Here is a 12,985-nt window from a genome sequence, read left to right on the forward strand (position 1 = left end):
AAATAGAAGAAAGATTTTACATCTCATTTACAAATGCATGACAAATAGCAGCGTACAGCAGGATAATGCTTCAGGGAATTACACGTTGTGTTTAAATTGCATCTTCTTGTTGGTTGTGCAAACTGTCATCAGAGATGATTTTCTTCTGTCTGAACTAGAATATCCATTTGGTGGCTAAATGGCTGGGAACCCTGGAAAAGAAGCTGGAGCAGCATGCAGAGGGAAGCCACCAGAACTTCAGGGTGTTCGTCAGTGCCGAGCCGTCCTCCACACCCGAGGGCCACATCATCCCGCAAGGGATCCTGGAGAACTCTATCAAAATCACCAATGAGCCGCCTATGGGCATGCATGCCAACCTGCACAAAGCCCTGGACAACTTCAACCAGGTACTGTAGACTGACTGATCACTCCAATAACACACAATCCAGCTGCACCACGGTCCTGTAGGAGGTTGTTCTGGATAAATATGTTCTTGGTTATGTTATTGCTTACATACTGCACTGACAGAGGTACTATAGTATGAAGCCAATGCCAATTTTCAGGATATAATTTAAAACACACAGATCCTGTTTTGGCATATAGTTCTGGTTGTATATCAATTGGGATTTAAGCACTTTGGTATATTATCTACAGTTTGTATCATATATACATGGTGTTTTAATATTTGTGAACCCTTCAGAATTATCTATATCTCTGCATAAATATCACCCAACAGATCATCAGATATTCACACACATCCTTAAAGTTGACAAAGAGAATCCAGTCGAACAAATGAGACAGAAATCTATACTTTGTCATTTATTTATTGAGAAAAATTATCCAGTGTAACACATCTGTGAGTGGCAACAGTATGTTAATCTTTGTTTTCAGTATCAGGTGTGACCCCGTTTTGCAGCAATAACTGCAAGTAAAGTTTCTTGTAACTGCTTATAGGAGTTTTAGCCCATTCTTCAGTACAGATCCACTTCTACTCTGTGATGTTGGTGGGTTTCCTCCTATGAGCTGCTTGCTTCAGGTCCTTCCACAACATTTCAGCTGGATTAAGGTCCAGACTTTGACTCATTAACTTTGTTCTTCTTTAACCATTCTTTGGTAGAGCGGCTTGTGTGCTTGGGGTCGTTGTCTTGCTGCATGACCCACTTTCTCTTGATATTCAGTTCTCGGACAGATGTCCTGACATTTCCTTTTTGAATTTGCTGGTGTAATTAAGAATTCATTGTTCCATCAATGATGGCAAGCTGTCTTGGCCCAGATGCAGCAGATGCAGCAAAACAGGCCCAAACCATTATACTACCACCATCATGTGAATTCCAGATCTTATGCTGGAATGCAGAATTTTCCTTTATCCAAACATCTTCTCATTTAAACACAAAATTTCTATGTTGGCCACATCTATCCATTAAACCTTTCTCCAATAGTGTTCTTTGGCAAAGTCCAGATTGGCAGCAATGTTTTGGAGAGCAGTGGGTTTCTCCTTTCAACTCTGCCATGCACACTATGGTTGGACTCAAATATTAACATTAGCCAATGTGAGAAAAGTCTTAAGTTACATAGAAGTTACTTTAGTCTTGAATTTTCTCCATTTGTGCACAATCCGTCTGATTGTAGATTTGTGGAGTCCAAACTTTTTAGAGATGGCTTTATAACCTTTTCCAGCCTGATGAGCAACAGCAACTCTTTTTCTGAGGTCCTCAGAGATCTTCTTTGTTTGTGCCATGATTCACTTTAATAAACATGATCAGACTTTAATAGATCCCTGTGCTTAAAATAAAAAAGGGGAACCTGATAGTCACCCCACTGATTAAAAACACCTCTGAACAGACTCTGATTTCACATTCAAATTAACAGCTAATCCTAGAGATTCACATACTTTTGCCACTCACAAATTACAAAGTATATATTTTTATTTCATTAGTTTAATTGGATTTCCTTTGTCAACTTTCAGGACTTGTGTGAGAATCTCATGTACTATAACTAATCTCGCCTTATCATAAAAAGGTCATTTAATCCAATATTTTAAAACATTTATTGACCTTGACACAGTCTTAAAGGGGTCATCGGAAAAGTAATATCCCCTTTTTAAAATCAGGTCATTCTCCGTTTCTTGTCAGTGTGACTGCACACAAACAGAGGCCACTCTCACGATAGTTGATTGACATGAGCGTCTTCACCGAGCTGAAACAGTCCGACTCTGATCACCATTGTGTCGACTCAGGTACAGGGGAAGACAAGAATGTTTCCGATTGAACGATTGAGGCGTTCTGTTGTTGGATGTAATAATGAACATAGCAGTAGTCATTTACTCCCGACATCTGAGCCGCTGAAGACACAGAAGGATAATGTTACTTTAGTTTTTAAAAAGGAAAGCGCTGATCCTGATCTACATATGTGTCTATGTTCGTACGAATCGTTCCTGATGCAGCTTCCCCGACAGCAGAAGAGCGTTTAATAGTTTTTTATGCATCTTTGCAAATGGCCTTTCTTAATAATGAGCTTGTTTGCAAGTTTCGCCGTTAAATGCGGCTAAAGTAAACATTACGGCTCATAATCCCACATCAGAGAGGGGCAGGGTGAGCAGAGCTCATATGCTAATTACAGAAGCATTTCTGAATAATGCAGGGAAAAAGTGTAATTTTATCAACCCGTCATGTTTTCTGTGAGGTCCCATAAATCCAAATTGTCCTGTTTTGTTTAATCTTTGATCTGCTTAATACAATAGTGGCCATCTGCAGGCCTCGTTTTGCTTGTTTTGAGAGAATCTCTGTGATCGAGTCTGTTTGTCGAGCTTCTGCTAATTAAATCGTGTTATCGACAAACCTGATCCGTGGCGTGATTTTCCAGCTCACTCTAGGCTGATTTAGTGTGCCGATGACTATCTGCCAGATCAGTGCTGTAGCAACACTCGTACTGTAGCTTTCTAGGAGGGGTTCTTAGCCGCACGAGTCGCATTCTAGTCATGTACGCACCTTGAAAGTAAATCAATGGCAGAGAAAAAGGCCTAAACAGCTCTCAAACTCTAGTAAGCAGCAGTAATCCAGAAAATGACAGCTACTTTCATATTGACCTTTTCAGCTGTCCTGGCAAAGAGCAGAGTCAATTGCTTCCTGTTGGCATCGTCAAATTCAGGGCTAATGGAAATGATTTTTAACTCTTCATGATTGGTTTGATTGTGACAAGCTGTAAAACGTGGCTATGGAGATCATAAACTCATTCTGTAGAGCATGTACGGCTCAGACCGCTGGTGTCGCATGCAGAATCTTAATGGATCAGAGCTCTGTTACTAAAGCTCCTTAAGTCAGCCGCACAAGCACAGCGACATATAGGAGCTCGCACGACTGGAGACACATTCATAAGCAGAGTGTATTTGTTTAACAGCATTATTGGGTTTCTTGTACAAACAAACGAATCCCATGAGGTGGAGATGCCATTTTGACCTCAATCCCACACACACATTGAAGTCGTTTGAAATAATGAGCTCGGCAATGAAAGCTCTGACAAGTGGTGACAATTAAAAGGAATCTCAGCTCCTAAATATATTGGAATGGAGTCATTCTTTTGTCTGTCCTAATGCCTGATGTCCATTGGGAACACTGACAATGAAAGAGCAACGCAAAGGTTTTTACTTTCATTGCTTTCCCTTTGTTCTCCGGTCGGAGCTTGTTGGCAGAATGTGAAGTGTGATACCAATGTGTCCTAATTGACAGGATACTCTGGAGATGTGCGCCCGCGAGAACGAGTTCAAAAGCATCCTCTTTGCCCTATGTTACTTCCACGCGGTGGTGGCGGAGCGGAGGAAGTTCGGCCCTCAGGGATGGAACAGGAGTTACCCGTTCAACACCGGAGACCTGACCATCTCTGTCAATGTGCTCTACAATTATCTGGAGGCCAACAGCAAGGTGAGAAAAGCGGAGTTTATTTATGTATGAGTGTGCGTATACTTATTGAACTAGGGAGAGTGAAACGCCTGCTGACATACACTGTGTTAAAAGAGACTGATGTGGGTCTGGAGTGCTTGTAATTACTCACCCACACCTACACAACAACCTGCTCCCAATTTAATATTTATGCCCTTCATTACACTCAGCAATTAAGCATCACCGCTCACTTTTATGGCAAAAACCCAGTGCAAAAGAGCCATGGGCTCGGACTAGATCTGCATTTCCTAAATCGAGGCAGCAGAGCAGTGTTAGATAAGTTTGGTGCAGTGTAATGATGCATTAAGACCATTGTCATGATTCTCAGCAAGCATCATGTTTCACTTGAGCACTGCGTATAACTACAGCTATAAATTCTTAAATACGTGCTAATCACACCAATCACAAACCATCATGATTTTTATGACTAGGCGTAATTCAGTGCAAATGTAGCTGTTGGTTACATTTTGAATATTGAATAATCTTTTGAAGTAAATAGAAGGTTTTTAAAGAGATGGCTCACTCAAAAATTAAAATGAGTAAGCATATTCAGCCTTATGTTTTACATAGACTGAAAGTCAATAGTAATTCATACCACCAAGAAACAAAATGGACAAATAGTCTCCAAATAGACTTGTGTACTATATTCTAACTAAGGGAGAGCAGAGGATCAGTGAACTATGATTAAAATTTCCATCTTGGAATATAGTGTGCAGCCATAAAGACTGATTTTATGGTCTTTGTTGGGGACTGTTACTTTTAAAAGTAATGCATTACAATATTGCGTTACACCATAAAAATGTAACTAATTGCATTACTTAGTTACTTTTGCGTTTCTGTTTGTCACCTGGGCTGGACTTGCTTTTTTGTTTTTTAATAACAAAAAACCCAAAAGTTATATTTTTGGCAACGGCAACGGCCCTTTCCCACCAAAAGTGAAATTATTAGGCATCAGGTTGAAGAAAATGCCTCTGCACTTCACTCCTGATTTCATATTTGTCACATAGGGGAGAGTGGGGTAAGATGAGCCATTTTTTACTTATGTGGTCCTCAAGATAAGAGAAAAAATGAGACAGAAGCACATCGAAAATATATAAATTAATTTCATGATGTTTCCTATCATTTTAAATGAGTTGAATGTATTTAGGACAAAGGGTTCTCAAAATATGGCATATCATTGTTCTTTACTTAAAGCTAACACCAACAAATAAACTTTCATTCATTTTTTTTTTTTTTTTTTTTTTTTGCGTTTCTGAAACAATATGTTGAACACTAAAGTTTTAAACTTCCAAAAGGGTTTGTTGGAAAAAATTAAATAAAACTGAATTAGAATGAAGGAATAAATGTCAAAAGATTCAAACAGGTCATTACAGACTATAGTTTCGGCTCACTTTTCCCCATAGCTGGCGTTTTGGTAAAAAACAAGCTAGATTACTAATTCAGAATTCATAAATGTAAATATGGTTCCATTAGATAAGTTCCATCATTACCAACAGAGTTCAATGGAACTTACAACCATATAGTTAGCTAACAATGCTTCTGGGTTAATGCGCCCCCAGATGTATTATAATGAAAACAGAAGTTCAAAAATTCTAGATCTTCTTAAGTGTTTCACAAGACGATGGAATTCATTTTGAAAAAAAAAACAAACAACCAAAACGTTTAAGGAATATGAATCCAGTGCTTTGTGCACTTTAATTATGCACATTGTGTTATGAGACTTTCTAGTAATTCGAAAACCGCATTTGGAAGCTTTTATTGCATCAGGCCTGTGGTGCACCAACATACAGGAACAGGGTTGAATATGTAGTGAGCTGTGTTCTTTCCTCATCTGACGTGTTTTGGCTTTGCTCTCCAATCGGTTTGCCCACACTCCATCTCTGCAGGTCATAGCGCTCGCTTTAACCTCCTCTCACCTGGGAACAGCTTCATCTGGCTCCAGCGCCGCGCCGTCACACACCCACATTAGCTTAATCACATTACTCAGAGTCGCCGTCCAGACACGGCCGTAACGGCGCATCCGCAGGCGCTACAGAGCATGACGCTTAACACATCCTAGAGAATGAATGAGTCTCATATACCTCAAACACACTCTTGGGAGCAGTGAAACACCGAAGAAGAGCTGCTTAAAGCTTGTGGTTTAGAGGTTTAGACCCGCTGCTCAGACGGTTCAGGTTTGAACTGTCATCTCTTCATATAGGTGCCCTATGATGACCTGCGCTATCTCTTCGGTGAGATCATGTATGGGGGTCACATCACCGACGACTGGGACCGCAGGCTGTGCCGCACATATCTGGAGGAGTTCATCAAGTCGGAGATGATGGAGGGAGAGCTGTATCTGGCGCCCGGCTTCCGTCTGCCGGGAAACATGGATTACAACGGCTATCATCAGGTAAAGAGATTCACCAAATCTGGTCAGTTTTGCATTACCAGATCTGTGGATCACTGGGTCAGGGGTCAGACTGGGGCCTGTGAGCTGTTTGGGACTCTATAGAAATTTAAGACAAAACAAAACAATACTACAAGAAGTTTTCTGTTTTCAAAATACGGAAATCGTAAGATTTATCAGTTAATTTGTTGTGATCTTCAGCTTTCATAGTTAGTAACTCCTTCAATAACTCCTTTTGTTTTCCAAAAAGCCATGCGAGTTTGGAGCTACATGATGGTGAGTAAATGTAAGTGATGTCAGAATCATCTATTTAATGGAAGATTATCTGTAGAAAGAGGCTCCCCTTACCAAAAAGAAGTATACTTCAAGTTTATTTTATTAAGTATACTTAAGTAAAGTTCAAGTATATTTTTAAGTATACTTTAAGTATAACAGTAGTAAACCTTAAGTACACAACTAGTTTACATCTATGTTTTCAGTTTGTACTGCAAGTATACTAAAAGCAAACTTATAGGTATACTGATAGTTTACTAATTAAATACTTTTTTATGGATTTTAGTACACTTTTGAATAGTATAGTATCAGTATAGTCTTTTAGTATACTACTATGTCCCTATGTAGGTATTAATTTGTATATATTTTGTTATATAAATATCTGACCATACAAAACATCAAAAGGAAAAAACAGTGTAGCTGCTTGTAAACAAAACGAAACAAAAAAGCTTCATGCATTCTTTTTTTATAAACACTTTAATGTGGGTTTATAAATAAAAAATAAATAAATAAACAACATTTTGAACAAAAAGACTATTCATGATAATCAAAACGTAGATGGAGTTGATCAACACCCCAGAGCTTGACAGTCATTATCATGGGTCAACATTTTATTCCATAATGTTACACAGTTTTACATATCTATGGTTTTGATGCTGTCTTAAGTTTGACAATTGTGTTAGATTACACGTGGAAGCATCTGTTGTTTCAGTTTCTTCTTCACTTGTGTTTTGGAAATTCCATACAGAAGATGTGCAATAGCGCCCCTAGCGTATAACAATGAAAACACAGATTCTCAGAGCACAAGTATAGCTCAAATATACTTAGACTTTTTCTAAGTATATGTTTTTGAGAAGTATATAAAAGCACATTTCTGAGAAGTACATACAAAGTAGACTGAAAGTATACTTCCCTATTTTTAGTTTAAAAGAAGTATACTGTAGCACACTTGAATACACTTCTTTTTCATAAGGGTCAGTTTGTACTGTGTATGTGTGATTTCTGCCACAGCATTTAAAGTTGAATCCCAAATCCACATGCCTATTTAGATGGCTGAGTTTGAATGTGCATGATGTGCCTTTGTGTGTTTCATGACATCTGTATGATCACTGTACGATCTCCTACATGTGTCAGCAGTCCAGATTAAAACACTACTAATTAATGAAGCCTCATTTTCTGTCATCCCGTCAAGTATCCGGGATGTTAGGTCATGCACGGCCAATATCTTGGCACTAACAGTAAAAGTTAAGTTTCATCATTAGGATTGGAAGCTTGTGTTGGTTTGTGTTTGTTTGAATGTCTGTGGTGATCCTGAGGCTCACTGTTTCTCATCTGCACTGCTTTTAAAACATCGCAGCGGCTCCTAACAGACACATGATAGAGGAGAGGCCCAGTGGACTCATTGAATGTGTCCCTGACGAGTCACTTCATGTTTGATTTGTAGCTCAGTCTAATGATGATCGCAGCACCACTCATCACATCTCTCTGAATCTGTTTTTAGTACATAGATGCTGCTCTTCCACCCGAGTCACCGTACCTGTACGGCCTGCACCCGAATGCAGAGATTGGCTTCCTCACGCAGACGTCAGAGAAACTTTTCCGCACCGTGCTGGAAATGCAGCCTAGAGATGGAGGATCGGGAGAGGGAACGACCGGATCACGTGACGATAAGGTTCTGGAGTCACATACAGCAGACACGCTCACATTCGACTAAAACACTTTCCCACATTGTTAAGTACGATTTGTAATAGTGAGAAAAGGTGGAGGAAAGCATTAATATTTTAAACTATTGGGATATTATACCTTATGGTACTGTATTGATGTTCTCCCAGCAAAAAAAATCAATAGTTTTTGTTCAAAATTCCACATGAATTTCTATTTGATCCAAATCCAAACTCAGAACAAGCTAAAAATATACTTGTACAGAGGGCATCTAGTTTCCAGTGGGAAAACTGAAACAAGCAAGTAAAACCCCACAATATTTACCCATAGTTAATGGAAACATATGTAGAATTATACATTAATTACAGTGCCTTGCGGAACTATTCATACCCCTTTGTTTTTTTCACATTATGTTATGTTGCTGCCTTATGTTAAATTGCTTTAAATTACTTTTTTCCACATTTTTTCCACATCACTCTACACTCCATACACCATAATGACAAAGCACAAAACTGGTTTGTAACAACTTTGCTAATTTATTGTAAATAAAAAATGAAATAATTCCATTGCGTAAGTATTCATACCTATTTCTGGGACACTTGAAATTTAGCTCAGGGGCACTTATTATCACTTGTAAATTTTACTACACTTCGAGTGGAGTTAAACTGTGGCACATTCATTTCAATGGGTATGATTTGGAAAATCACACACCTCTCAGAAAAGGTCTAACAGCTGAAAATGCATGTCAGAGCAAAAACCAAGCCCTGAGGTCAAAATAACTGCCTGTAGTGCTCAGAAACAAGCTTGCGTCAGGGCACGGATCTGGGGAAGAGTTCAGGAAACAATTCTGCTGCATTGAAGGTTCACAGAAGCATGTAGCCTCCATTATCTATAATGGAAGAAGCTTAAAACAGCTATGACTCTTTTCTAGAGCTCAAAACTGAGCAATTGATGGAGATGGGGCTTATACTGGTTGTACTGGTGACCAAGAACCTGATGGTCACTCTAGTTGAGCTCTGTGATCATATATGCAAATGGAAGAAACTTACAGAAAGACAAACATCACTGCAAGACTCCACCAATGCGGTCTTTATATGGCAGTGTGGCCAAACTCAGTCCTCTCCTCAGTGAAAACACATGAAAACCCACATGGAATTTGCAAAAAAGCACCTAAAGGACCCTCAGACTGTGAGAAACAAGATTCTCTGATCTGATGAACCTCAATTCCAAGCATCAAGTTTGAAGGAAACCAAGCACTGCTCATCAGCTGCGGAGTACCATCCCAAAAGTAAAGTGTGCTGGTAGCAGCCTCATGCTGTTTTTAAGTGGCAGTAGACTGAGGGACTCGTCATAGTTAGAAGATGCACCAAAATATTGAGATAGCCTTAATGAAAACCCAGTCCAGAGCATTCAGAACCTCAGAATGGGCAGAAGGTTCACGTTCCAACATGACAATGACCCTAAGCACACAGCAAGAGTGGCTTATAGACAACTCCGTGAGTGTCCTTGAGTGGCCCAGCCAGAGCCTGGACTTAAACACAATCAAATATTTCTGGAGAAACCTGAAAATGTCTGCCAGCCCCCAACTAAGCTGACAAAGCTTGAGAGGTGATAAGGAGAATGGTAGATAATTGCCAAATGCAGATGTGCAAATCTTGTTGCATCATACTCGAAAAGACTTGAAGCTGTGAAGTGCTTCAACTAAGTACTGAGTTAGGGTATGAATACTTATGCAATGTACTTATTTCAATGTTTTATTTTTAATACATTTGCAAAGTTGTCACAAATTTTTGCTTTGTCATTATGGTGTATGGAGTGTAAACTGATGTGAGAAAAAAGTTAATTTAAGGCAGTTTAACATAAGGCTGCAACATAACAAAACGTGAAAAAATCAAGTGGTATGAATACTTTCGCAAGCACTATTCCTGTCTAAAACATGCAACTAGGACCATCTGCACAAAAGGACTAAAGGCTGTTTTAATTTGGCACAAGTAGCTTTTAAAACGTACTTGTTGAGCAGCGCATTGTAGCTGTAGTTACTAAATGCATAGGCTGCTATTTTTCATAATGCTATTGATTAAAACAGAAATACAATAAAAGGGTAATGTGGAGCCATCGGTGCTCATACCTGTAATTAAAGCCTTACTGCAGTAGAAGCCCCTAAACAATTACAAGAACTATGCGACATTTTCATAATCTATCCAGAGTCTGGACCTTCATGAATTATTGACCAAGCAATTAATTTTCCCAGTTATATTATAAACCAATTTTGCATGTGTGGATGATATGTAAGCTACCACACAAAATGATGAAGATGAGCATATCTCAGCCTGCCTCAAATGAAGCTTAGAGTATCAATGTTACATTTAACCTCATTAAACTCTCAGAGCGTGAATGTGCTCTCTATAAGGGTCGCGGTGATCACATGGTCACATCTGGAGACAGACTCTGAACGGCCCTCGTGTCTGAAGAGGTTAAACTCGGCTCTTTTCCCAGCAGCGGCTGCTTTCAGAGGCCTCTGACATTTAAGAGATTAGATATGGGAGTCGTGTAAGAGTGCTTGAATGCATTATGACAGCTGACCTTTTTTAGTTAAGAGATTGGGATTTGTAAGCAATGAGCGCTTTGCATTAGCTCCTCATGTATCTGACATAGACAAATAGACCTACTGAGACAATCGTGATTAAAGAGCCCAGACCAAGCTGTCAGCTTTACATTCACATGCTGTGTCTGAAATCACTTGGTTCCTGTGTGCCACATACAGTAGGGCAGTACAATCAGATGATGATTAGATTCAGACACCTTAATTGTCATGTTTAATATATTTGTTAAATATTATTAGTATTTATTATATCTAATCTCTCTCATCCAAACCGTGCCGTGTTTCTGTGCTCAGAGAAGAGATCTGTCCCTAAGCAGTAATATCGTCATCAATAACACGATCTGACTTATTAAATGATTGCATTGCCTGCAGGCTAATTGAATATTTGAATCATCCTGCAAACAATAATTTCCTCTGTGTGCAATGTTCTGATTTACCAATAATGCTACCTCAGTAAATCATTCCGCCAAGAAAGATAAAACCACTTATGTTAATGAAAAAAAGACCAAAAATGACTGATTACCAACCAATAGATGACGTGTTTAGTCTTCAGTGTGATTGATTGATGAGAGCAGACTCTGACGTGTGTTTGTGCGTCCAGGTGAAAGCAGCGCTTGATGAGATCCTTGAGAAGCTTCCGGAGGAGTTCAACATGACGGAGATGATGGGGAAGGTGGAGGAGAGGACGCCGTATATTGTTGTGGCGTTCCAGGAGTGTGAGCGCATGAATGTCCTGACACAAGAGATCAAACGCTCTCTAAAAGAGCTCAATCTGGGCCTGAAGGTTAGACACTCACACACAAACGCACACAGAGACACACAGACACCTGTAACTGAATGGCTTGCTGTTGTACTGAGTTTCCAAACCCTTTTGTCTGCCACTGTACGGATCTCATCACCACATCAAATGCTGATCAGGTGGCTGAATGATTTTTATGCCATATTATTAAAATCTGATATGCAGTCAGTTATTGCTTTCTTCGCACACCTGCTAGAAAGACACATCTGTCTCCTTCCTGGTGCTTGGTAACGGCAGAAATTAAATCGCTGGCGTGCGGGTGAGAGATTGTGTTGCTCTTTTCAGACCTATTTTAACTGCATTAAATCCCTGAATGATGGTAAGCCGCATGAAGAAAAGACAACTATTAACTAACGCAGGATTCTGGCCTTGGCAGATTCAACAGGGAGTCACTTGAGATGATTTCCATTACTGTGGATCACCTACTGTGTCGTTCTGTGACACGCCATGGAAAAAAATCTAAATTATTCACACATTCCTAGATGTGTTTGGAGCCACATTGCATTGTGGGAAATATTATGCTATGAAAACAGAATAGAAATCATGAATTTAAAAGTCGGCAGTGTGACACTGAGCTTTATAGATGAGAGAGTAAACACATTTTATATGCATCTTTGTTTTGCTTCATATATATTCATATTCAGCTGTGACTTTTCCATTAAAAAACAATTATGCTATATGGAGTGTGAAAAAACATGTTTTTAGTCTCTGTCATTTAAAATGCTCATGTCATGAAGAATAACATTTGAATTCTTAAATTTAAAATGAAAAAATGCAGTTTTTAAAAACTAAGTAGCAAGATTGACTCTCAGAAGTCTGTTCGTTTACATTAACACTGAACATTTTCGTTGATGCCTGTTGATTTATTTTGTCCACTTATGACTGAAACTATGACAAAAAAAACACTTGACTTGATTCTTCATTTCAGGACCTCAGGAATTAAAAACAATAAGCTAAAAATGATAATATATGACCCCATTTAAAGTTTTTTCATCAGCTGAATCATTAACAGATCGGCATGTGATATATAGGCCATTCTACAGAATTGTTCCAAAGTCAAGGTTGGAAATGTCTTGAAAAAAAATGTTTTTTGTATGTATGCAAATTGTATAATATCTAAGGTACTCATTTCTAGTAATTGTGCAGTCAGTTCTCATATTGTATTTTCAGAAAGTTTTGGAATATTTGTCCTCCCCAAATTTGTCAGTACTGATAATAATTAAATTAGAAGGGTTATATATACATACATCTACATTGTAAATATATATATATATATATATATATATATATATATATATATATATATATATATATATATATATATATATATATATATATATATATAT

At 38.6% G+C, this 12,985-nt stretch overlaps 1 protein-coding gene across 1 annotated transcript in view; it reads left to right on the forward strand.

The window, feature by feature from the left end:
- Positions 1–12,985, forward strand: part of dnah9 (dynein, axonemal, heavy chain 9) — a 129,381-nt gene that overhangs the window by 105,640 nt on the left and 10,756 nt on the right. Inside the window, exons 63-67 of the mRNA XM_073828970.1 lie at positions 159–386; positions 3,705–3,896; positions 6,115–6,306; positions 8,078–8,248; positions 11,442–11,624. Of these exons, the coding sequence (XP_073685071.1) occupies positions 159–386; positions 3,705–3,896; positions 6,115–6,306; positions 8,078–8,248; positions 11,442–11,624 (966 nt within the window). The remainder of the gene's footprint in view (positions 1–158; positions 387–3,704; positions 3,897–6,114; positions 6,307–8,077; positions 8,249–11,441; positions 11,625–12,985) is intronic.

This window comes from Garra rufa, chromosome 22 (genome assembly GCF_049309525.1).
Source record: "Garra rufa chromosome 22, GarRuf1.0, whole genome shotgun sequence".
Lineage (NCBI taxonomy): Eukaryota > Metazoa > Chordata > Actinopteri > Cypriniformes > Cyprinidae > Garra > Garra rufa.